At 43.3% G+C, this 26,175-nt stretch overlaps 1 protein-coding gene across 2 annotated transcripts in view; it reads right to left on the bottom strand.

Annotated features, from left to right (window-relative positions):
- The window catches only part of slc9a7 (solute carrier family 9 member 7), a 135,126-nt gene that overhangs the window by 21,924 nt on the left and 87,027 nt on the right, over positions 1–26,175 (bottom strand). The window contains exons 10-15 of one of the 2 annotated variants that reach the window (XM_068033246.1): positions 24,762–24,875; positions 22,992–23,103; positions 22,066–22,219; positions 19,070–19,129; positions 10,680–10,743; positions 5,776–5,858 (exon numbers count right to left, since the gene is read on the bottom strand). In XM_068033246.1, the coding sequence (XP_067889347.1) occupies positions 5,776–5,858; positions 10,680–10,743; positions 19,070–19,129; positions 22,066–22,219; positions 22,992–23,103; positions 24,762–24,875 (587 nt within the window). The remainder of the gene's footprint in view (positions 1–5,775; positions 5,859–10,679; positions 10,744–19,069; positions 19,130–22,065; positions 22,220–22,991; positions 23,104–24,761; positions 24,876–26,175) is intronic. The other variant, XM_068033247.1, reaches the window with a different exon arrangement.

Genomic DNA, 26,175 nt, shown 5'->3' with positions numbered 1-26,175 from the left:
GTCTGTGCCAGCTCTCTGGAATTTAACTAGCACCACTCCCCAGGCCTTTTCCCTGTAGCCCTGCAATACTTTTCTCTTCAGGGAATTAACCAATTCCCTTTTGAAAGCCACAACTGAATCTGCCTCTACCACACTCTCAGGCAGTGCATTTCAGATCGTAACCACTCGCTGTGTAAAAATGTTTCTCATGTCACCTTTAGTTCTTTTGCCATTCACCTTAAAAATTGGTGCCCTTGTAAAACTATAAATGCAATTGTAGAAAAGGCCATAACCCTCAAACTTAATGACTCAAACATTAGCACAAATTTTAAATTTACGAATTAACAATTCATCAACATCTCACTAGGATACAGTAAGCTCTGGAGCGTCACATCTTCAAAAGGCAATGCATTGGAGAAGGGAAGGAGGAGGATGTGGTGATTCAGATTGTTACCTTCTAAGGATAGCTAGGATAGGCTGACAGACCAATGCCTGATGGACAGAAGAACAAAGCAATGTGGGAGTCTGAGGGGGAAAACCATGATACAGCTTTTTTAAATGTTTGAAAGCATGGACAAGAGCACAATCAGATTCCACCTCAGCTAGAATTGTGGTACTAATAAACTAAAATCGGAAAGCCTCATGGTTGATTGGAGATTACAGTCCTTACTTAAAGGAGGGATATACTTGCATTGGAATCAGTTCAGAGAAGGTTCACTAGGCTGATTCCTGGGATGAAGGGTTTGTCTTATGAGGAAAGGTTGAGCAGATCGAGCCTGTACATATTGGAGTTTCGAAGAATGAGAGGTGATCTTATTGAAACATGTAAGATTCTGAGAGGGCTTAACAGGATAGATGCTGAGAGGATGTTTTCCCTCATGGGGGAATTTAGAATTAGGGGGCACAGTTTCAAAATAAGGGGTTTCCCATTTAATATGGAAATAAGGAGGAATTTCCTCTCTCAGAGGGTCGTTAATCTTTGGAATCCTCTACCCCAGAGAGCTGGGTCACTGAATATATTCAAGGCTGAGTTAGAGAGATTTTTGATCTACAAGAGAACAGGCAGGTAAGTGTAGTTGAGGCCACAGTCAGATTGGAGCAGGCTCGAGGGGCCACGTGGCCTACTACTGCTCCTATTTCTTGTATTCTTATCTACTGTAGATCTATGAAAGGAGGTCATGATTAAGGTAGCTACTAGTAAGGCGGATCAACTCTTTTAAAAAAAAGTAGCTGAGCAAATATTTGGTTGAGTGATCAAAAGCATTCAATAAGATCAGAAAACCTACAAAACACAACGGTACCAGCAACAAAGTGAATGTTATCTATGGAATGCATCAGGTCAGTATTAATTAAAGCAGATTATGTATGATGGGTTGGAAGTTTTTTTTCCCCCTCTATCAGTGGGAGTCAGAAAGAAATTTCAACGTTTTTTTTTAAATAAGCTTTTTCCTTCAATTTGTTCACCATGAGGACTTCAGCAAGTTGGGGGAAGGGTTTGCAAAAGTGTGATGGCATGTGCTGTAAAGCATGCATTTACAACTTATTAGATCAAACAAAATTATTCCTTTAAAAGTCAAGAGACAGAAATAAACACATTAAAAATAGTTGAAGTGTTAGTAATCATTTTTTTGTACTTCAGAAGATTGTAGATAGGGGATGGCACAATGATGACACTCCAATATGTCAGATGAAATCGTGGGGTGTTACTGACTTCCTTATTGCAACTAAGCTATTGGAGGATCCCAGGGAGAAGAACATTTAGAGGATAAATCAACCCAGATCACACCTCCCAGTGAATATAAAACAACACTGATGGACATGCGGAAAGCTGACTTCCATCGTCTCTTCTTAACTGAGCAATGATTATTGCGCTGATTCCACAAAATGGAAGGATATTTTTAAAATCTCCTGGTGAGATTCCAGATACAGCAAATACATCGAATCAAAAATACTGATACAGTCCCTGGAGGTAAGGCAGCAATCAAAATATCTGCCATCTTAATTAAATACATCAGCGCCAGTTTACATTGTGTATGAGTAAAACAGACACTTGCAGATATGGAGTACAGGAAATTACTCATAACCCTGCACTGTTGGTGACTCAGAATCTATTTTTGCCAAAAAAAAGCTACAGACAACCAAACTGTTTAATATACTGCAGCATCCAACCTCTATGGTTCCGTTTCCTATTTAAGTATGAAAGGACATTCGCAGGGAATGATAACAGCAACAACAACCTGCATTTATATAGTGTCTTTAACATAATAAAACACCCCAAAGCACTTCAAAAGGAGCATTATGGAACAAGATTTGACACCGAGCCACAAAAGGATATATTAGGCCAGATGGTCAAAAGCTTGATCAAAGTGGTAGGTTTTAAAGAGTGACTAAAAGGAGGAAAGAGAGGAAGAAAAGTGGAGAGAGATAGGGAGGGAATTCCAGAGCACAGGACCTAGGCAGCTAAAGGCATGGCTGCCAATAGTGCAGTGATTAAAATTGGAAATGTTCAATAAGCCAGAATTTACAGAATGCAGGGATTTAAGGAGTTATAGGGCTGAAGGAGATTACAGAGATAGGGAGGGACGAGGCTATGAAGTGGTTGGAAAACAAGAATTTTAAAATCAAGACATTGCTTGGCCAATGTAGGTCAGCAAGCATAGGGTAGATGGATGAGTGGGGGCTTGGTGCAAGTTAAGATGTGGGCAGCAGAGAATAATGTCAAGTTTGCAGAGGGTAGAATGAGGGAGACCAGCCAGGAGTGCTTTAGAATAGTCAAATCTAGAGGTAACAAAGGCAAGAATGAAGATTTCAGCAGCCGATGACCTGAGGCAAGGGCCGAGTCGGGTGATGACAAGAGGGAAAGAGGCAGTCTTAGTGATGGTCTGGTAGGAAGCTCATCTTGGGGTCAAATGTAACACTATGGTTGCAAACAATCTAGTTCAGTCTCAGACAGTTTCTAGGGAGAAGGATGGAGTCGGTAGCTAGGGAACATAGTTTGTTAAGGGAACTAAAAATAATGGTTTCTGTTTACTCAATATTTAGTTAGAGAAAATTTCTGCTCATCCAATACTACAGATTTAAGCGAGGTATAATACTGTAGTTTACATGAAATATTTATGATTAATTATGTTACAGATATTAGTCAGGTTGGTTAAAGTTAGATGACTATAGGAGATTAAGGCTGAAGTATGAAATGTACCAATGTTACACTATTACCAAATCTATGATACAAATTCAAGTGTCAGAGGAAAGAAGTGCACAGATAACAAGAGAATGTGCAATGAGAGGTAGCAAATGCAAGGGAGCAAGAAAGATGGAGACACACACAGCGGTGAGAGAGCAAGGAAAGGAAGCAACAGATGGAGAGAGAGGGAGGAAGAGGGAAAGCAATTATTCTGTACACAGTGTAAAAAAAAAGACAGAGGCGCAAGGGGAGAGCCAACTGTGCAACAGCCCCAACAAACAAATTTCTCTGCAGCACCTGTGGAAGAGCCTGTCACTCCAGAATTGGCCTTTATAGCCACTCCAGGCGCTGCTTCACAAACCACTGACCACCTCCAGGCGCGTATCCATTGTCTCTCGAGATAAGGAGGCCCAAAAGAAAAAAGAAAAAAGAAAGTATGGGACCAAATTAGAAGACAGTTTAGGCCATGCATAGGATATTAAAACATATTAGAGGTGGACGTTCAGTTGCAATAGCTACATTTCAGGGACAATTCAGTGATATGTTGCTGCCAGCAGGGGACTGTGCTGAGGGAAATAGAATGATATCCTGTGCTCTCAAAGGATGACTCCCTGCTGGGAATGCAAGTGGGATGATCTTGTCTTCTCCATTCAACTCCAGCTGGGAGGCAGCTCTGATTCTGATTTAAATTATAAAAATACTAAAGAAGCAATTATCAATTTGTGTGGTCAAGAAATATTTGCTCCACCAGCTTAAAAAGAAATAAGGGCAAACATCAGCTAACCTGATTTTCAGGGAAACATCAACTACCCACTAATATACAAGTGTGCAGGTACTAGCAAGTTCTTTAAAAAAGAATAAAGGTATGGGAGCAGGTGCCTATCCTGTCATACATTTTTTCTTTCAAAAAAATTGCATTTGCAACACAGTGATTGCAAGATAACCTATTCTTATATACATAGGCTTAGAATTTGGTTTCATCTCATATGGTTAAAGTTTTTGCTCATTTTTTATTTATAAATGGCTTGTGGATTTGTACTGTGGCTAGAAATAATGAAATGGTTCAAGTTGCTCATTTGCAGGATGCTTTAGTGTTTAATGTGTCAGGATCTAACTTAGCTGACTGTGCTGTTTAGCTTCAGCTGTAAGTGCAGGATGTGGGTTTGCAGGATGTGTGATTCGTGCCTGTTGAATTATTTTTGCCGCATTGTGAAACTAGATAGCCAAGATATTCTGGAGGTAGAATGTGGAACAATAGACCAGGATGGTAAACAAGTTGGCATCTTATAGGATCTCTCACATTTCTGGGAGTCTTGCTCATAACAACACTTGTCATACTAAAATGAATCAGCAAGGACGTTGGTTGCAATCCTCCCAGAGGTGTTCAATTTAGAAGCCCCCTCCGGGAGCTCTGTCCAGTTGAGGACAGCGGGCGGTTCAGGGAACTGGCAGGTCAAACAGGAGGGCCCATAGCAATATCTTGTCGGCAGTCCCACCAGGAGAGGTGGGCGCTGCCAATTTAGGTAGGAGAACACGAGAGTGCCTCAGGATGGAAGCGCCCTCTGAAAAGTTATGAAAGTGTAAAAAAATAATTGTTACCACAGCTGCCAGGCCATCCGTGTAGTGGGGGATCTCCTCCACAGGATGGCCTACACCCTCCTCTGTGGCCCTCTAGCAAACAAGGCTTCAAGGAAGGGGAGATTTAAAAATTGACTCGCTGGTCCCTTGCCCTGCTGCTGGGAGGCTGCCTCCAGGCAATGGTTGATCTTCGGCCTCGATGGAGGGTCCGTTTGCCATCACCAATTTGACCCCAAGTGGGGACTTAATTGAACCTAATTAGCTACCCGCCACTGCCGAGCAGGTAGCCGGTGCCGATCAGACCCCGCCTCCAAACCAGTCTCCGGAGGACCAGGAAAATTCAACCCATTGCAAGTGTCTGGACTTGGTTGAATGCGGTGAAGGATTCTGTTGGTCAAATGTGAACTGTCTTACATGATTGTACTTTAAAATAAACCACTCATTCAAATTTCAATTATGTTGGAAGAGAATGAGGGGAGAAGGCAAGAAAAGAGAGTGAGTGAGTGCGTGCATGAGTATGAGACAGAAAAAAAAGAGAAAGGAAGGAGAGAAGGAAGAGAAGTGAGCTAAAAAAAACTCCCTCTCCTCCTCCTCCCCCACAAAACATAGCAGTATCAGTAGCCTGAATTGAGGCTGTAAGAGGTTAAGAGCTTTTGATAAACTTGGCCAGTTAGAAAACATTGAGATTAGATTGTTTTTGCTTATCATTACCATCATAACATCCCATTTCCCCCACGACCCGAACCCTGACCAACCACAAACATCACCTCAGCCATGCTTTGTTTAAGCAGGCAACAAGCAGCTTTGGAGACCAAAATGCTCAGAAATTAAGTCGGCAGTTTCGAATTTTCAAGCCGTTCTACACAATGGATAATGAAACATTATTAAACGCTATCTTTCAAACTCACCTATCTTGGAGTAGAATTAGGACAATATTATCCCAAATTATAATGCACAAAGCACTCCAATTGAAATTCAGAAAGGGCCATGGAATTCTGACAAAGAAGTTATTTCACTGAAAGTGAAAAGGATACTTGTGATCAAAGCTGTACCACAGCCTGAATAGCCACGCACTTTCCTGCTTTGTTCTGCTGGTCCTTTCAGGGTGTGCAAGATCCTAGAGGGAGGAAACAGAAACACATTTTCATGGAGGTTAAATGTTAATATATCTTCTTGCATTTATATGGTGTGTATAGGGTAGCAAAGTATCCCAAGGAACTTCACAGAGCTGCAATTTGAATGAATTGGACGGTGAGCCAAAGAAGAAGATATTAGGAAGAGAATCTGCAGCATGCAATCCAGGCAGCTGAAGATATGTCTGCAGTGGTGGGGCAAGGTGGGGTGAGAGGGGCGGAGGAGGTGCACAAGAGGCCAGAGTCTGAGTAGTGCAGAGTACTGGGGAAAATTGTAGGGTTGGAGGGGGCTACAAAGATAGGGAGGGAAGAGGCTATTAAGTGATTTAAACACAGAATGAAGATTTTTCAGTGGAGCTGTTGGAGAACTGGAATCCTATGCAGGTTAGCAAGGGCAGGGTTGTTTACATAGTATATACAGCACAGAAACAGGCCATTTGGCCCAACTGGTCCATGCTGGTGTTTATGCTCCACTCGAGCCTCCTCCCATCTTTCCTCATTTAACTTGACCAGCACAATCCTCTATTCCCTTCTCCCTTGTCTGCTTATCTAGCTTCCCCTTAAATGTTAAATTTAAGAAAAAAAACTTCTGCATTTTGTTAATAAATTTCATCCAAAAAGATATTGATAGTAAAATCTATTATGTAAAAGTGAAAATTCAGTATTTTTGTTTAAATAATAGGAAGCAAATCTTAATTGTACTACAATAATCCTCTTTTACTAAAGTTGCAGGAATTTGGAGGGGCAATGGGTGAATGGGAATGGGTGGGGGGAGGATAGGGATAGCAGAGTTTTGGCTGAGCTGAATTTTACACAGCAAAAGGAATGAGGGGCTGACCAGCAGAACATTGGAATAAACATGTCTGGTAGCAACAAGGTCGTGGAGGAGAGCTTTAGCAGCAGATGGCCTGTGGTAGGTGATGTTATGGAGGTGGCCTTGTGGTGGAGAGATGAGTTCAGAAACTCAGCTCAAGGACAAAATAAACACTCAGAATGTGAACAGTCTGATTCAACTTGTGGCCAGAGAGCGAAACGGAATCAGTGGCAAGAGTACAGAATTTGTGGCAGGGGTGAAGACAATGCCTCCAGTTTTTCCAAAAATTTACCTGGAGGAAATTGCAGTTGATGCAAGACTGGATGTTGGACAAGAAGTCTAACAGGCAATAAAGGAGTTAGAGAGGTGGTGGAGAGGTAGAGCTGGTGTTGTCAGTGTAAATGTGGATGCTGACCCCATGACTTTGGTTGCAGTCACCAAGGGATAGCATGTAGATGAGGAAAGGAAGATTGCCAAGCATTGTTCCTTGGGGGACTCCAGATGTAATGGTGTTGGGTGGGAAGAAAAGCAGATACTCTGCCTACAATTTGACAGCTAAGAGTAGAACCAAGTGAGGGCAGTCCCACTGAGCTGGACAACAGAGGAGAGCCATTTCAGGAGCATAGTGTGGTCAAGTGCATCAAAGGCTGCAGGCAGGTCAAGAAGAGTTGTGAATCTTTGGAATTCTTTATCCCAGAGAGCTGTGGAGGCTCAGTCGATGAGACAGTTCAAGACAGAGATTGATGGATGTTTAGGTGCTAAGGAAATCAAGGAATATGCGAATATAGCGGGAAGGTGGAGTTGATGTAGAAGGTCAGCCATGATCTTATTGAATGGCACAGCAGACTCAAAGGGATATATGGACTACTCCTGCACTATCCCTCCTCATTCTTAAGGATAAGGAGGGATTGTAACTATGACTGTGGTGCACTGAGGATGTCATTTGAGCCTTTGATTAGGGCTGTTCTGATCTGTGGCAGGGGTGGAACCTGATTAAAGATTCAAAAATGGAGTTGCAGAAAAAGTGGGCCTGGAATTGGGAGGTGACAACATGTTCTTTGGAGAGGAAAATGAAGTTGGAGATGGAGTGCTTGTTTGCAAGGAGTCAAGCTTTTATTTTGAAGAGGTGACGATGATGGCAGATTTAAGAGGGAGGGGACATTACCTGAGGAGTACCAGAAACATCTAAGTGAGATAGGCCTCATCCCTCTCCAAATCGTGTCACTGCAAATTCCCCAAGATGCAACTAGAAATTAAGAGCAGGTCGAGGACATGTTGTCCCCTCTGAATTCCGGGCTCAATTTTCCCATAACTCAAAAACTGAATCTCTAATCAGGTTTCCACTGCTGCAAAATGACATGTACTCCCATCACATCCCACATGGAAATAAACTCTGGGATCACACACCATCCCGACTTGGAAAATATATCACTCCTTATCATCGTTGGGCCAAAGTCCTGGAACTCCCGACCTAACAGCAGTACCTTCACCATGTGGATTGCAGTGGTTCAAGGCGGCAGCTCACCACCATTTACTTAAGGGCAATTAGGAATGGACAAGAAACACGACATGAAAAATATTCTGATCATTTAACCACAGAGTTAGCTTAAAGTTCTAACTTGGCAATGCATCGGAGCTATATTGTAACAAAAATAACCAAACACTTAGCCATTGGCCTCTGATGATCACAAAAGGGCAGCAACAGATAGCTTTTCTACCAGACTAAGTGAGAACATATGTATGAATCTATATGTGCATATATATCACATACGCACATAATCTAACAGCCAGACAGACTCACTGCAAATCCAGCAATTAATTTAGATAGATCGTAGATAGGATGACTATTGTAGCCCTATGACCTCAATCATCCTGAAATTCCCAACAGTTTCTCGACCCGCTCCCTCTCCCATCACTGTGTTTGGGTCTCAGATGATTCTGGGATTTTGCGCCACTGCCTTCCTATAGCAAATGGCTACACCGTACCAGAGTTGGGAATGGTAGATGCTGACACTGGGGAGGGAGGGACGGTAGGAAAAAGGGAATGATAATCTTGCCTTTTAACATCCTCAGGTCATCCCAAAGGGCCTCATACAGGAAGTGTAGTCAACTAAAGTGTGAGCTGCAAGGTCCCAAAAATTAGATCAACCAGTTTATCAGTGGTGACGGTTGAACAGTTCAAGAGATAGGAGATAGTCACTTCAATACCTGGTGTTATTTACAGCTATTTGTCCTCAGTACTGGTACAGCACCACAGATACAGGTGATAACCAATGCATCATAAATATATTCCAATTAACTGTGTTCATATTAAAAAGGTGAAACTTAATGCTGTTACGTACAAGAGGTTCAACACCACTCTGTAATGAGTGTGACCTCGGTACTGATGTGAAAATGAAATCTAGCCCATCAGGTCAAGATGAACTCCAATGAAGTGAGGAATATTAGCCAGTATTATTCTGACATGCCCAGATGGGCAATGTAACCAGGAGGAAATTGCCACAAAGATAACTTCAAAAACCACAAAACTTTTGGTTTACTTGATTCGACTGGACTGCTGCCCAACAGTGGCAAGTGCTTTAATCAGCATGCCCGAGTGCTCAAACTTGCTTCTTAAAACTACATTTCCCACCACTTTCAAAAGCCACCTCTTAACCTACCTGACAGGAACAGGAGCCCCTCTAGCCTGTTTCATGGCTGATCTGTACCTTAACTTAAATTTATCCTTCCATATCCCTGGATCCCTTTACTTAACAAAAACCTATCCATCTCAGTCACAAAAATTTTAATTGATCCAGTACCCTTTGAATGGAAAAAAGTGCTTCCTGATTTCCCTCCTAACTAGCTAGGCTCTAACTTTAGGATTATGGTCCCCTTGTTCTGGATTTCCCGACCATAAGAAATAGTTTCTTTGTATCAACTCCAGCAAAACCCTTGATAATTTTAAGTACTTCGATTAGATCACCCCTCAATCTTCAAACTGTTTCTTTCATCACCTCCTCCAATCCTTCTACTTTGTAGTTGTTCTTTGTAAAACATCACTCATGTCCTTCAGGGAAGAAAACCTGCTATTTTTATCTGGTCTGGCTTATAACAGTGTGAATGACTCTTAACTGCCTTAGCAAGCCACTGGGTGGCAAGGCAAACACAGGATGGGCAATCAAAACCAACCTGGTCAGCGACACTCATATCTCAAGAATGAATGAACTGAATAAAGAATAAAAAGCAACAACTGTAGGACTAAATGTTTCCACCAGCCACTGTTGATGGGGAATGACAGCCAACGATCTGCTTGCCATCACACCTTGGTGGACAATCTTGCAGCATACCCACTGCAGTGGGCCTCAGGAAAACAATGCTGGCGATTGCAAACTTCGATGGAATGTTAGTGAGCAAACACTGCACTTAAGGAAAGCTCGGACAGGAAGTTCAGCTGAATCTTGGATTCAAATCCAACTCAAATGAATCATTATGGTTGCAAGGCTGCTCTTGATTCCTTTGTTCAGTATTTCTTAGAAAAGTATTCAGTTAAAACGAAAATGCCCACAGACAGCGCTCTGCTGCGTACAATGCGAACAACCATGATGCAACGCCAGATGAAAACTGTCAAAAAAAAAGTTAACACAATCTATTCTGTTACAGTCTAGTTCTTTCTAAATCACAGCCAGAATAGGGTAAACCTTGCCTATCAGAGCATTATCGGAGTACAGTGCTGCCGAATGCTGGGAATTAAAGAAAATGCAACACTCATAAAAGCATCAAAGGAGCCACAGTAAATTTAAATAGACCAAATTTTCGACCCTCAGTGAATGGTAATCTATTCTGCTGTTAATTTTGCTTTTATTACAGAAAAAAGAGGTCTCACTCTTGGATTAAAAAGAAATTCTCCACAAGTATAATATTAGGTCAAATGAAACAATATTCAGCAACTCCTAAATTAGAAGTCCATTGGCCCATAGCAAAATTTGGTTATTGCTCCCCGATTACTTACACCTTGCATCACTTGGAAACTGTCAGCGTTGGGAGCCGGATCCTGATCTGGATCAACTCCGACTCTGAAAGAGAGAGAGAGAGAGAGAAAGAAAAAAAAAAAGTAAGGAGACAAACAGTATATCAAAATAAAGGCTAGTTTGCAATATCTCCATCTCTCTGACCACTGCACAAGAATTGTGAGATGCAGCTTCGAAAAGTTTCTAAATAAGGGCCGCAGCTACAGTTTTAAGTAAGACAAGCTGCCAAATTTCTCACTTGGAAGACGAGACAATGTGATTGGTAAAGTGGGAAGGTGACTGCATCACTTATTTTGAAAATTTAAAACCCCAATTTTTAATAAATATTCAAGATGAAAATGTATTTGAGAAACATTTTATACTAGAACTGATTCAGTTCGTGCTGCAGAATGAACTTCTCCTGTAGCTTGCAGTGAACAGCAGGATCTTTGAAGCAAGCGGTTCCCAATTTTGAACACTCCTGTGGAATGCTGACACTTCCCCAGACATTACTGAAGATAAAGGAGAAGTTAACTTACCCTCTCTGTGAATAGCAAAAGGCATTTTGTGGTGGCTGGGACCTTTCTTTTGAAGCCCCCTCAGATCATTTAGTTTGTGTATGTGTATCGCACTCTGTGTAGTCTAAGATCAGACTGCAAGTTCACTGCCATGTATAAGGTTAACCCTAACCAAGTAGAGACTGTGGCATGGTGCATTTTTAAATCAGACTCAGACACATAAAGCAATGCACAAATGAATTTGAGACACAAAAGCACATGCAGCTCTACGTCCAACTGCTCTCAATTTCCTGTTGTTTGGAATAGGTAGTCCTTCTAATCTGATGCTTTTTGGACAAATGTAATTTACTAATGCAGGTCTATAATTTCCCTGTAATCTGGGTGAGCCTGCAGGGAGGAATGAGATTAAGTGTTATTAAGACCAATTCCATGCTTCTAGCACAAGGAAATCTCACTACAGAGCAAGAGGACACCAGGAGGGAAACATTGGGCTAAATTTTTGCCTCAAAAGGTGGGAAACAGAAGACAGGACTGTTTCCAGGTCCTGACATTGTATTCCATCTGCCATCTTGTTGCCTGCTCACTTAACCTGCCTATATCTCTTTGCAGCCTCTTAGTCTTCTCTTTACAGTTTACATTCCCACCTAGCTTTGAATCATCAGCAAACCTGAATACACTACTCAGTCTCCTTAATAGGAATATAGATTGCAAGTAGCTGAGGCCCCAGCACTGATTCTTGCAGCACTCCACTAGTTACAGCCTGCCAACCTGAAAATGCCCCATTTATCCCTACTCCCTGCCCGTTCAGCAATCCTCCATTCGAGCTAATATGTTACCCCAACTCTATGAGCCCTTATCTTCTGTATTAACCTTTTATATGGTAACTTTACGAATGCCTTTTGGAAATCCAATTATATTACATCTACAGGCTCATCTTATCTAGTCTACTAATTGCATCCTCAAAAAACTCTAATAAATTTGTCAAACATGATTTGCCCTTCGTAAAACCATGGCGACTCTGTCTGATCATGCTATGATTTTTTAAACAGCATTGTTAAGACTTCTTTAATAATAGATTCCAGCATTTTCCTGATGACTGATGTCAAGCTAACTGTAGTTCCCCGTTTTCTCTCCCCCTTTTTTTGAATAGTGTGTTACATTTACTAACTTCCAATCCATTGGGACTATTCTAGAATCTAGAGAATTTTGGAAAATCATAACCAGTGCACCCACTTTCTCTGCAGCTACCCATTTTAGAATCCCAGGATGTAGGCCATCAGGTCCTGGGGATCTGTCGGCTTTTAGTCCCTTAAGTTTCTCTAATATTTTTTTCTCTGATGTTAATTACTCTAGGTTCCGCATGCTAATTAGCCCCTTGCTTACTCTCTATTACTGAAATATTAAACCAAGGATCTGCCTCTCGGGTGGACATGAAAGATCCCATGCCACTATTTCCAAGAGCAGGAGAATTCTCCCAGGTGTTCTGGCCAATATTTATCCCTCAACCAACAAAACTGATCTGTTTATAGGTTGTCAAAGGTGCTATATAAATGCAAGGGCCAGAATTTTACACCCCTACCCCACTTTGGGAGCGGCTGGGAGGTGGGGAGGAGGGGTGGACCTAGAATCAAATGGGAGGCAGGGGGTGCCGTTCCAGTCGCCTACCAGCCACCCCTGCTGCTATTTTACCAGCGGTGGAGGAGGCAGCAAATGACCCACCTGCCAGAGATCAATTGAGGCTCTTGTGGCCAATTAAGCACCTGAGCAGGCCGCCCAGAAAAGCTAGGTGGGGGGTGGTCTTTGGGGGCCCTCCTCACCTTGTGTCCCATGAAGGCCCCCCCCCAACCTCTCCCCCAGCAGCACTGACCGCCCCCGCTAAAACTACCCTGCTTGCTCTGCTCTCCAACTCTCATCTCCCTCGCCAGGCCAAGCCGATTGTTCCCGGCAAGGCCTGAACCCCACTTACCTACCTGAAGGGAGTCGACCATCATCTGCTTCTTGCTGGGTGCAGACCCAGCAGTGGGCACCACTCTCGGTGGCGCTGTTGGGAGTGAAGAGCTGCTGGTCTTTGATTGGCCAGCAGCTCTTGCAGGCGGGACCTCCTGCCTCAGAGGGGCAAAAGTCCTGACCAAGGCCAATTAAGGCCCTGGGCTGCACAAAACTGCAGTGTGGCTTCCAGGCCCGGTGGAGGCAGGCGCTCCTCTGACTTTTGAGCTGGTGGGTGGGGTCACTGCCTCAATGTAAAATTATGGCCAAGACTTTTCTTTCCTTTCCTTATCAAAAGTCAACACTTTGATGACAGCAGTGCATAGGATTCACAGCATCAATCAGGTCACTGGGCTCAACAGGCCCATGCAGTGTTTATACTCTACTTGAGCCTCCTCTCATTCTTCATCTAACCCCATCAATATATCCTTCTATTCCTTTTTCCTTCATGTATTATTCTAGCTTTCCACTAATCTACATAATTTACCTCAAATACTCCTTGTGGCAGTGAGTCCCAAATTCTAACCACTCTCTGGTTACAGAAGTTTCTCCTGAATTCCCTATTGCATTTATTAGGGCCCATCTTATATTTATGGCCCCTATTTAAGAAGATGGAGAGGAAAGCAGGACTTTAAAAGGGTCAGCTCTGCAGAACACTGCATTTTGGGAACAGCAGCAGCACGTAAACAGAAAATATGGGTTTCACTCTGCAAGCTTCAGAGTGGGAAGAAATAGGAGAATGAGCTCCCTGCACCCATCTTCCCAGCAGCTCAGAGCTGCTGACTCTCCTTTTGCCCTAATGTAATTTTTATCAATATAAAAATGAAACAACATTTTGATACTAAATTTGAAGTAAAATGCTCCACGACACAGTATTTCCCTTGTTACTCCAAGGAATTTAGTATTAAAAATTGGTAGAAGTTTTTTTATACAGTTGATATAAGTGCAAAGCATGTTGAAAACACCCCAACTCCCAAAGTGAGTTGTGCTCAAGTGTATTCACTGCACAATGCAGCCTCTGACATAACAGCTCACTTAATTCAGCTTGCATTAAGAGGTGCATTAGGGATTGATTTACATTTGAAGAATTAAAGAATCCAGAAAACAGTGCAGGATTTCAGTGATGACTCTCAGCTTATCTTCGAGCTGCCAGGAAATGCTTGTGAAGCTGAACAAGTCAGGGCATGCTTGGTTTCATCCAAATACTGGTACAGTGTTACAAACAGCACAGGCACCTCCTAATGCAAGCTGATGGGTTACACTAGCTTCCCTTCCAGGTCACGCGTTCCAAAAACTAAAATGAGCTGGGAACAAGCCACTGGAATAATGCCAGAATAATGCTTTTCTGCTCTAATGATAGGCATAGTTACCACACCACACTCACTCTAAACTGAGGCCCACATTGTCATTCATTTTCATTGCTTAAACTGCTTTTATGCTTATTGGAGGTGAAGAGATGTTAGTACTGGCAGATTGATCAGTTTCCATTTCGGGCACCCTATTTGTTAAAATCTCCCAACTCGGGGACAGCACAGTTGGATGCAGAGCAAAGCCGCTTCCCACTCTGTACCACAGTGGCAGCACAGTGGCGCAGTGGTTAGCACCACAGCCTCACAGCTCCAGCGATCCGGGTTCAATTCCGGGTAAAGCCTGTGTGGAGTTTGCAAGTTCTCCCTGTGTCTGCGTGGGTTTCCCCCGGGTGCTCCGGTTTCCTCCCACATGCCAAAAGACTTGCCGGTTGATAGGTAAATTGGCCATTATAAATTGCCCCTAGTATAGGTAGGTGGTAGGGAAATATAGGGACAGGTGGGGATGTGGTAGGAATATGGGATTAGTGTAGGATTAGTATAAATGGGTAGTTGATGGTCGGCACAGACTCGGTGGGCCGAAGGGCCTGTTTCCGTGCTGTATCTCTAAACTAAACTAAACCTCAGAAGAGCACTCAGAATGCACCAGCATTGCAATCTTGTCCATACCACTGTTCCTTGGGCTAGTCTGGGTGACGCTGCCAAATTATGGGCTGTAGATTGACGGCCATCAGGAACAACATTGAGAAGGCTCAAACTCACTCAACATAGGACTCTTGCTGACAGATGTTATCCCATTAATCAATTGACTCCCTGAGGGGAAAGTTTAGTATCTGCCGCACTACAGAATCATAGAGTGGTTACAGAACAAAAGGAGGCCTTTCGGCCCATTGTGTGTGTACCAGCTCTCTGCAAGAGCAACTCAGCTAGTTCCAGTCCCCGTAGCCCTGCAAATTTTCTCGCCAGGTTTAATGCCTCCTAGACCTCCCGAAAATAATTTATATTGCAGAACTGGTTCAAGCAGCGGATCTGTAATTTTGCCTCGGGATCTTGCTGGTGTGGAATCCATCGCATTCATTTTGCAGGAACAATTCTACAGTGGCCAGAACTGGTAAAATGACTGAAGAGGCACGTGCAGTTGTTTCATCGGTTCAATCTGCTACCTTGTTGTGGGCTGGCCATTCTCTGCCTAACAGTTTTAAGGGAGGTTTGTACAAGCCAGAAAGTCCAAATCCAGCATGGGAGCATCGTTACCACAGCTACTCCCTCACCACCAACCTTTCTGAGGGGAACTTGCAACGGGCAATAGATGCAGCACCCACACCAGATGACCACCACCTAGACGGACAAGGGGGACAGGTGCATGGGAACACCATCCTGACTTGGAGATATATTACCGTTTCTTTGTCATCACTGAGTCAAAATCCTGGAATCCCATATCTAACAGCATTGTGGATGTACCTTCATCATATGGGACTGAAGCAATTCAAGGCAGCAGTTCACCACCATCTTCTTGAAGATAATTAGGGTGGGTAATAAATGTTGACCTGGCCAGCGACACCCATGTGCTAAATAAATTTAGAAAAACAGATAATCCGCACTGCTGGTCTGCATTTGTCAGAACATCCACTGCCTCCACTTTCAATGACTATGCTTATATTGTCTTCAGAGGCAGGGCTATCCTCAAAATGCCAACAATTCTATTGACTAGTCTCAGTCTGTCCACTGCCTCATTCATTTTTCCACTCTGCCCAATAAGATACATGGGAAAGAAAGGAAGGTGGCTTCCACTGCCAGTTCCTCTACTTTGTACAATGGTTTTCCAATAACAAAAAAGTAATTAATTCTACTCTAGCTCCATCAAATCTTAAACATAGGTCAAGGATCTTTATTTTTTTTTAAATTTATTTATTTATTTAGAGATACAGAACTGAAACAGGCCCATTGGACCACCGAGTCTGTGCTGACCAACAACCACCCATTTATACTAATCCTACATTAATCCCATATTCCTACCACATCCCCACCATTCTCCTACCACTTACCTACGCTAGGGGCAATTTACAATGGCCAATTTACCTAACAACCTGCAAGTCTTTGGCTGTGGGAGGAAACCCAAGCGGTCACAGGGAGAACTTGCAAACTCCACACAGGCAGTACCCAGAACTGAACCCGGGTCGCTGGAGCTGTGAGGCTGCGGTGCTAACCACTGCGCCGCCCAATCTTGAATAGCTCAGTGGGATTCAGCTATAAAGACCAGAAAGTATGCATGTTTGATCCCTGGTCTGTGCCAATTGTATCTGAACCAGTTTGGTGATGGAGAGTTATTTACAAATGACCCAGTGATTCTCAAGCTAGGGTGAAAATTAAGTTAACTAAGGTTTAAGAAAACAAGAAATAGGAGTAGGATGGGGCCATATGGCCCCACTCTCCCATTCAATAAGATCAGGGCTGATCTGATCTTGGCCTCAACTCCACTTGCCTACCTATTCCCAATAAGACTTCACTTCCCTATAGTTCAAGAATCTCTCTATTTCAGTCTTGAATATATTCAATGAATCAGCCTCCACAGCTCTCTGGGGTACAGAATTCCAAAGATTCACAACTCAGAAAAAATTTCTCATCTCCGCCTTAAGTGGGCGGCCCCTTATTCGGAAACTATGCACCCTAGTTCCAAAGTTCCCCACAAGGTGAAACATTCTCTCAGCATCTACCCTGCCAAGCCCTTTCAGAATCTTGGGGATGAATTATATGGGCCCCCTGGGGATGGGAACGGAGGCAGGGTGACCTATAAAATTGCGTCAGAAAGTGGGGGTGGCGTGCCCGTTGCCTTCCCAACACCTTCTAATTTATTCCATGATGGGGAAGGTCAAGGACAACCTGCCCGCCCGCGCCAATTGAGGGAGAAATGCTGGCATAATGGTACTGTCACTGGACTAGTAATCCAGAGGCCCAGGCTAATGCCCTCAGGATGGCAGTTGGTGGGATTTAAATTTAATTAAGTTAATTAATTAAACAAATTTGGAATTGAAAGCTAGTCTCAATAATGGTGCCATGAAACCATTGTTGATTGTTGTAAAAACCCATCTGGTTCACTGATGTCCTTTTAGGGAAGGAAATCTGCCATCCTTACCTGGTCTGGCCGACATGTGACTCCAGATCCACAGCAATGTGGTTGACTATTAACTGCCCTCTGGCCTGCTAGGGCCATTTCGCTCAGTTGTCAAGGACAATTAGGGATAGGCAACAAATGCTGGCCTTGCCAGCGACACCCACATTACAAGAAAGAATAAAAAGCAAGGCCCTTAAGTGGCCTCAATTAATGCCCTCTTCCCACCTCTGCCTCAATTTAATGGAAGGGGGAGGGGCCCACTACTGTGGGGTGACACTGCCAGGTAAAATCCAGTGACCTCCTAGTGGGAGGAGGGGGGGGGGGGCAGGGAAGGGTAGTCCTTTCTTTGGGGGAAATCCGGGGCCCCCCTGGCAGTGATTGCTGCCCCCCACCTCAAGCTTCCAGGACAGCCACCTTCAAAACACAATTCCACCCTTGCTCCTGATAAGCTGGATGGTGGACATGTGGGTGTTAGATATGAACTGATCAGGCTTAACACTGATCGCTCCCCTCCTCACCCATCACTAATCTCCCAAATATATTCTTTCTGGGCCAACACATGTAGAATGGTATCAGAATGCTAACATGAGTCTCCAACTGCAGAAGTGAAATTTGGGAGAGGGGGAAGAGAGGAAATGAGGAACAGAAGGGCAGAAGACAACAGGCACAAATTTAGTGGTTCAAAATTGAAACCAGCAGCTATTGTGTACTTACACGAACAGACAGGATTCTCCTCACAGGTTCATTGGGTGAAGCACAGTTATTTTTACTCAAACACCTTTTACTGCCTCACCACCACCTCCTGCTGATTGAGGATGATGTTGATGAGGCGATGACAGATGAGAGTTTCTCCAACCCTCATAGCTCATATTTTGGATTGATTCTCCTTCTTACTCCTTTCATTGCTCTGCAAGTTAATTTCTCTTGAGCATCATTTCTTGTGTTTGCATGTGTTGCTATAGAAACAATCACTGCAGGGGGAATTGGTTGGGGGAGGGGGGGCGGTGAAGGGTTGATTTGCTTTATAATGTGGATTCTCGCTCCCTGATAAGCTCCTTGTTCCATTCTCTTTAGAGGGGAAAAAAAACCCAACCCAATACGTCAATTAACAGACCTCACCATTCAGAAATCAAACCTACTCACAGGGAAAGCAAAGACAAAGAGAAACTCAGCACAGCATGTTGACATACGGGACAAAGACTGCGAGGCAGCTGTGGGAAATTCTTTGCACTAATTGAGGAGAAAAATGACAAGTAGCCTACTCACATTAGGATAAAGTAAACCTATATAGCACACAGGCCTGGAAAAAGTACAGAAATCAGATTTTTTTTTTTTTAAATGCATTCGGAAAAGCCAGAAACGCAAGAAGCTGTTCAAATCTGGATTAGAGGAAGTTCAAGAATTAGCTGACACTGGAAAAAGGAATGGTGTTAATTTAGCACGCAGACTGAAGCCAGCTTGTGCGTCACCTGAAGTAGCTCCAGTGGTCATCAGCCAGATCCTCTGCCGACGAAACGTCGTCACCAACTCTGAAGGGGGGTATGGCACAAGAACGGATGGTCAGAATTACCTCAGCACAATTCTGTAGCCACCTACCTCGCAGCCCCTGGCGACTGGCTTAGAAAAGCTGCAGACACTACTGCCTAGTAAACTGTAAACTCTTAAGAGGGAACTTGACTATCCATACATATTAATGAAAAAAAAATGGATAAAGATTGCAATTGTTGTGAATTTTTTTTGTCCATTTCTGCTGCTGCTTCTTTCTTTTTGCCCCTTCAATTTGAGTTTTTTTTTTAAATAGCCTCCCTCCATACTGGGACAATAGCCAGTCATCACACTCCCACCCAAGGCACCCGCCAAAGCCTCGCTAGGGGTGGTATCTAGGAAGTAACACACTTGAAAACGCATTATATAATCATTGAATCACAGAGCTTTGAAGGAGGCCATTCCACCCATTGTTCCCATGGTGGTTCTCTGAATGAGCACCAATTAGTGTCACTCCCCTGCTCTTTACCCATAGCCCAGCAGAATTTTCCTCTTTAAGTATTTGTAATACTCTATTAGACTCTGTATAAAGAAATGAGAAAATGCTCGAGTTGAGAAATTTTAGTGCTGGGCAGTACAAGATCTTGGACCCCCAGCATCAGCATCAAACACTCCCAGGTCAGGTCTAACAGTGAGATGCAGAGTTGCCCCAAGTATGTGTCTCATCCCTAACCTCAGAAGAACCTCTCTACAACAGTGATGTGACATTTTCCAATCTCACCTTAGCCAGCCTTCTGCCCCTCTGAGTGAACCTGCCAATCTAGTGCCAATCTGTGGGAAAGTAGAGGGGCCGTTTTGTACTGGGGACCCATTCTGCCTTAACTAGAAGGTTTGAGAAAATCTTTTCACAAATAGGCGACTTCAAATAGCCAACAGAAAGGGGAAACATTCAGTAGTCACCCTGGTTAGCTTTGGCCCCATAGGTGAAAGGCTGGTGTGTGAACTCCAAGGTTCCTCAGCCATCCCCTGATGCAGGTATAAAACCCGCAGTGCGTTAGCTGGACTCAAACAATGGCCAATCACCACCAGAGCCAAGAAAGCAGCTCGTCGTCTAAATGCTGCTTTTTGATAACAGCAAAGAAAGCAGCCATCAGGTTCAACTACCATCAGACTAACCATCAATTTACACAATAAACAGGTACATTTGTTTCCACTCCCTCATCCCATCAGCACCTTCTCAACAAATGCAAGCTGCTTTATTGCTGAGTATAGTGGGGTTCCAGCACCATGGGCCTCTCAACATCTGGGTTTCACCCAGTCAGGGCCAACTCCACTACAAACCTGCTAAAGCAGAATAAATCGTGCACAACTGCATGCCAAGCCTTCAGCTGCCAAGTCCCTAAAGTCTGGAATTCCCACCCTTTAAACTCTACACCCCACTCTCCTCTTTTAAGACGTTCCTGAAAACCAAGCTTTTGGTTACCTATCCTAACATTTCACATCAAATTTTGTTTGATATCCCTCCTGTGAAGCGCCTTGGGATGTGATAGCTGCTATATAACAGCAAATTGTTGTTGTGGAATCGACCCCTCAATACAAAAGGGGGTAAAAACCTGGGTAACTGGGCTGTTCATGGAACCATTTCCAAAGGACTTCACACATAAATAGAGTGTTAATCCGATCTTCAGTAAAGGAATGACGACTCCATAAATGAACTATTGCTGTTTCGCAGACCATCCATCTTCATACTTCGGATCTTCAAGGCAAAGGTGCACCCAGTGTATGTGTGGTGCAAAAACTACACCCACTGTAAGGTAAATTTGGTATGCATGCAGTAGCTGAAAATTGCCCCAAGTTCTACTTTATTTCTCAAGGTTCAGTTACCAAACTGCCTCGTATTGAGGAGCCAAAAGCAGGGCAAAGGTCCTTGGTGCAAAAATAACACCCAGAGGAGGAGTTAAACCATGAAGTGATAAGGATACACCCAAATTGGGTGTAGTTTGTCGAAGGGCCGATCAAGAGAAGTGAAGACATGAAAATCAGAGCAACGGAGGTTACATTTCAATATACCAATTTACCATACATTTTTGAAGGTAGTATAGCAAAAAGCAATGAAAAATTTGCCAAGTACCCAGTCCGGGATTAAAAGCAGAGCGAAAGCCAAATTTGTAATTTGCAACATATAAATAGGGACTTGCCTCTCAAAGATTCCAATCAAATTAAAATACCTTTAAATCTATAAGCAGGCAAAAATGATATGGTAGTCTGCGCTGATTTTGCATGAAAACATCTTCACCGAAATTAAACAGCCAAACTCGACAGATGAACTGTAGCTTCTGACAATAGTTTTAGCTTTTACCCCCATCTGCTGTTCAGTCAAGGAACTGTGCTCAAGGCTATCTGAAGAGACAGGAAACAAGGCATGTCGCCTTATTTGAAGGAAGGAGGAAAAATCTTACACAAATCATGCACATGGCTGTTGAGTGGCTTGTGGAGCAAATCATGAAACATACAGTGGCAGAAACCTTTTAAAAAAAAAAAATCACTGCAAGGTGTCAACGATCTGGAATGCACTGCCTGAAAGGGTGGTGGATCAGGTTCAATAGTAACTTGCAAAATGGAGTTGGATCTCTACTTAAAATGGAAAACTTTGCAGGGCTCTGGGGGACGAGCAAGGGAGTGGGACTAATTGGGTGGCTCTTTCAGAGAGGCAGCACAGGCACAATGGCCTATTTCTGCGCTTTATGATTCTAAGTTCCCAACCTTAGCTGGATACACATGGGAAGTGACGATGTGGTGCTTGCCCCATGTAGAAAATCTGAAAAGCAAACAACTTTAGCGGCACTGACAGATCTAACAAGATGATCTCCTACTCGATCGGTTGAGAGAGCTATTTGTGTCACAAAGTGCAGCACAGCACACAAGAAAAACCAGAGAGAAACTTTTTTTTTTTTTTTTAAGAATGGCATTAGATGCTGACCTGATCCGTAACCATGACAACGTCGGCGTGGTGCCTCCACCGAAGACCCAGACCGTGAAAAAGACAATAAGCAGGGTGGTGGTGAACATCATCTGCCTAGCGTAGGTGGCGGTGTCTCGAATGGCGAGAGCAAAGGCCATGGCTCCTCTCAAACCTGCAGGAAGGAAGAGAGTCATGCATTGAGGTATTCAACGCTAGTCGAATAACGCGTCATCGTCAGGCTCATGGTTAACTGGTGAAGAGCGGGTAAATTGCACATCGAGAAGCTGCTCCATTGTTAGCCATGGCTCAGTGGGTACCAGTCTTGCCTCTGAGTCAGAAGGTTGAGAGTTCAATTCCCAATCCAGAGAGTTGAGCACAAAATCCAGGCTGACACTCCAATGGAGTATTGATGGAGTGCAGCACTGTGGTGGGGGAGGGGCGCATGGAAGGACAAGGTGTTAAACCAACACTCCGTCGGCTCTCTCAAGGTCACATGACACTATTTCGAAGAAGAGCAGCAGAGTTCTACCCGGCGTCCTGGTCAATATTTGTCCCTCAATCATCACGAAAATAGATTATCTGACCATTTCACATCACTTTTTGTGGGAGCTTGCTGTGCACAAATCAGCTCCATACATTAACAACAGCGACTACACTTCAAAAGTATTTCATTGGCTGTAAAGCACTTCGAAATGTCCCGAGGTTGTGAAAGGCACTATATAAATGCAAGTCTTTTTCCCCCCCTTCTTTTCATTAACATGGCCAGTGTTTTGGGTGATTTTTTTTCCAATTGCGATTATGAAGAATAAAAAAAGGAATAACTGGCATTTTTTACCCTCACCTCCTCAGGATGTCGTAAAGCACTTCCGAACTAATGAATTTGTTATTTAGCGTAATGGCTGCTGTTTTGTCGGCCAACCTGGCTCAGGTGGCTGAATCTGTACCTGCAATCATCATCATGTGTTGGAAGTTCCAGCCAATCTTATGCTTTCTGGCCAAGTTCAGGAAAAACGACAGTGGGTAAATGTTGGCAGCTCTCCCCAGCAAGATAGCGATCTGATCAACAAGAGCCGTTAAGGAGCTTGCACTGCTAACAATGGAGAAATCATACTGCAGTGAGACACCGAACTAAATCACAGTACGAAAACAGGCCATTCGCCCAAACAGGTCCATGCCAGTGTTAATTTGACACACAAGCCTCCTCTCACCTGACCCCATCAGCAGAGAAGGTGGAGAGGAGATTTGATAGAGGTGTTCAAAATTCATGAGGGTTCTGGACAGGGTAGATAGGGAGAAACTGTTCCCATTGGCGAGAGTTGAGAACCAGAGGGCACTAATTTAAGGTGAATAGCAAAAGAACCAAAGGCAACATGAGGGAAAACTTAAAAAAAAACACAGCAGGTGGTTGGTATCTGAAATGCACTGCCTGAGAATGTGGTGAAGGCAGATTATGGCTTTCAAAAGGGAATTGCATAATTATCTAAGAAAAGATTTGCAGGGCTATGAGGAAAAAAGGCACGGGAGTGGGACTAGCTGAGAGCCAGCATGGACACAATGGGCCAAATGGCCTCCTTCTGTGCTGTAACTATTCAAATTCAAAAGATGTCCTTCTATTCCTTTCTCCCTCGTGTATTTATCTCACTTCCGCATAAATGTAGCTATGCTATTCGCCTCAACTACTCCTCACGGTAGCGAGTTCCACATTCTTACCATTCTCTCAGTAAAGATGTTTCCCCTGAATTCCCTGAGGTTATCAGCGACTATCGTGTATTTATGGCCCTTGGTTTTAGGCTCCCCACAAAAAAACCTTCTCTATATTTACCCTATCATAATTTTATCAACCTCTATCAATATTCTCTGAACATATTTCTTCACTGAATTTTCCTTCCCTCAAGACGTCTCATTTATTCAGCAAACAAAAAAGGAAAGAGAGAGAGACTGTGATACAGAGAAAGAAAAAAATATGCCTGGAAGTATGTTGCTCGATTGTTGTCGAGGCATTGGGAGCTGGACTTGCCTTCCACTGACAATGAATGAGTGGAAAAGAGGGGCACAATCCAGGCAGACCAGATCAGGAGAAAGCAGGGTATCAGCAGGGAGACATGCCAGAGCTGCCATATACCAACGACGTGTTTCCCATCACATAGGTCTATAAAATAACCGCTGCCTTGGAGCTGAGTGTTGACCCATCACCGTACTTAGGTCTGGTGTTACAATGCTATAACACCAAGAGAAAGAAATTGCTCTTCCACAGGGATAAAAAAAAAAGGTCTGCTTGATTCCAAAATTGAAGGCCTGATGATGAAATTACAACCCCTGAAACTGCGTGTTTCAGAAGCAAACATTCCTCCAATTTTGTTAGCAGCTTGTTTTTACATAGGATATACAGCACAGGAACAGGCCATTCGGCCCAACCAGTGCATACTGGCATTTATGCCCCACTCAAGCATCCCTCCCTCATTTAACTCTACCAGCACAATCCTCTATTCCCTTCTCCTTCATATGCTTATCTAGCATCCCCTTAAATGTTAAAATTAAGAAAAACACTTCTGTATTTGGTTAATAAATTTCACCCAAAAAGATACTGAAAGTAAAATAGCTATTATAAAAAGTTGAAAATTCAGTATTTTTGTTTAATTAATAGGCAGCAAATCTTAATTGTATTACAACGATCTTCTTTCACTAAAGTTGCAAGAATTTGTAGTAAAGGATACAAAAGCCCCCAGGATGAAGATGGGGTTGAAGATGTGATTCTGAAACGTGAAGAGGGCTAAACCCATATAGGAAAATATGAAGTTTTCGGCCAAGAAATTCAGAACTTCGAACAACTGCAAAAGAAGGTCACATTAATGTTAGTGGCAATCTAGAAATGCACGGCGCTGCAGAAGGTCTCAGATGCTCAACCCAAAGTAAAAAGTCAAATGCAGAGAAAACAGATAGATATTGCCGAACCTGCAAAAAGCATCCCCAGAATGACTGCAGAGTTGTAGGAACAGGTGTTGTAGCTTATCCTCCCCTATTGGAGAGTTATGCACATCTGGAGGCGCAGGAAATATCCTGAATGCACAATTTATTTTAAAAATTGCATTTTAATTCAAAATTTAAGGCATTTTAAATTAAAATCATTTTGATGACAGTCCTCTGCGCACACACAACATGCACACTTGAGAATAGGAAGAGTTTATTACGGGTGATAAAAGCTCCAAAATCGCTCCCTTTTCTCCACCCCCTCCTTTCCTACAAGTTCTGGCTCGTGCTAGGGTGCAGTTCCACAGCCACATTTTAAATAGACATATAAATACAATAGAAATTGTAATGAGGAGGCATCCCTTAGGAAGCGAAATCCAAAAGGTCTTCTGAAACAAACACAAGGCCTCTCCACTGGCCTGAAGCCTTCTGTGAAACCTCTGCAGGGCTTTCAGTTGTATTGTGAAGCTCAGGATGGGGAACAATCACATTTGTGAACTGCCAAAGGTAGAATGACACCCAACAATGTCCTAGCAGTAAGCTCAGGGGAAAGCCAGCAGACTTAGCTGGTTGTTTGTAATGGATTGAGCAAGTGAGCAGAAAAATACGATTTCTTTCTTCCATCTGAGCAGCAGCAAAAAAAAAAAAACACTCTTAAAGAACATCTATTTGTAAATTTGCTCCCAATTCCTCTCCAGCTTTCTGACCTCCACTCCTCTCTCTCGGAGTTGATTTTCTTGTTGGGATACGGTTCCATGGATGGCATTTGCCTTCCAGTAACTTTCCAATTTTCATGCACAAGAGTCCAGAGTTAATGGGTTGTCCAACAGCAGAAACATTACAGCCAATCCTCATCTGAATGTTGCTCAGCATTCATATGTATATAGAGACGTTTGCACTCCCCCAATTACGGCCTCTTGTGCATCCCCAATTTTAATCACTTCACCAATGGCCATTGTACCTTCAGTTGCCTAGGGTCCAAGCTCTGGAGTTCCCTCGCTAAACCTCTCCACCTCTTACTACAAGAGGCTCTTTAAAACCTACCTCTTTGACCAAGCTCTCGGTCACTTGTCCTAAAAGCTCCTGTGAGGCACAGTGTCAAATTTTGTTTGATAACACTCCTGTGAAGCACCTTGGATGCAGGTTGCTGTCAAATGATAG

This window comes from Heterodontus francisci, chromosome 6, assembly GCF_036365525.1.
Source record: "Heterodontus francisci isolate sHetFra1 chromosome 6, sHetFra1.hap1, whole genome shotgun sequence".
NCBI lineage: Eukaryota > Metazoa > Chordata > Chondrichthyes > Heterodontiformes > Heterodontidae > Heterodontus > Heterodontus francisci.
This window is presented reverse-complemented; position numbering and strand designations above follow the sequence as displayed.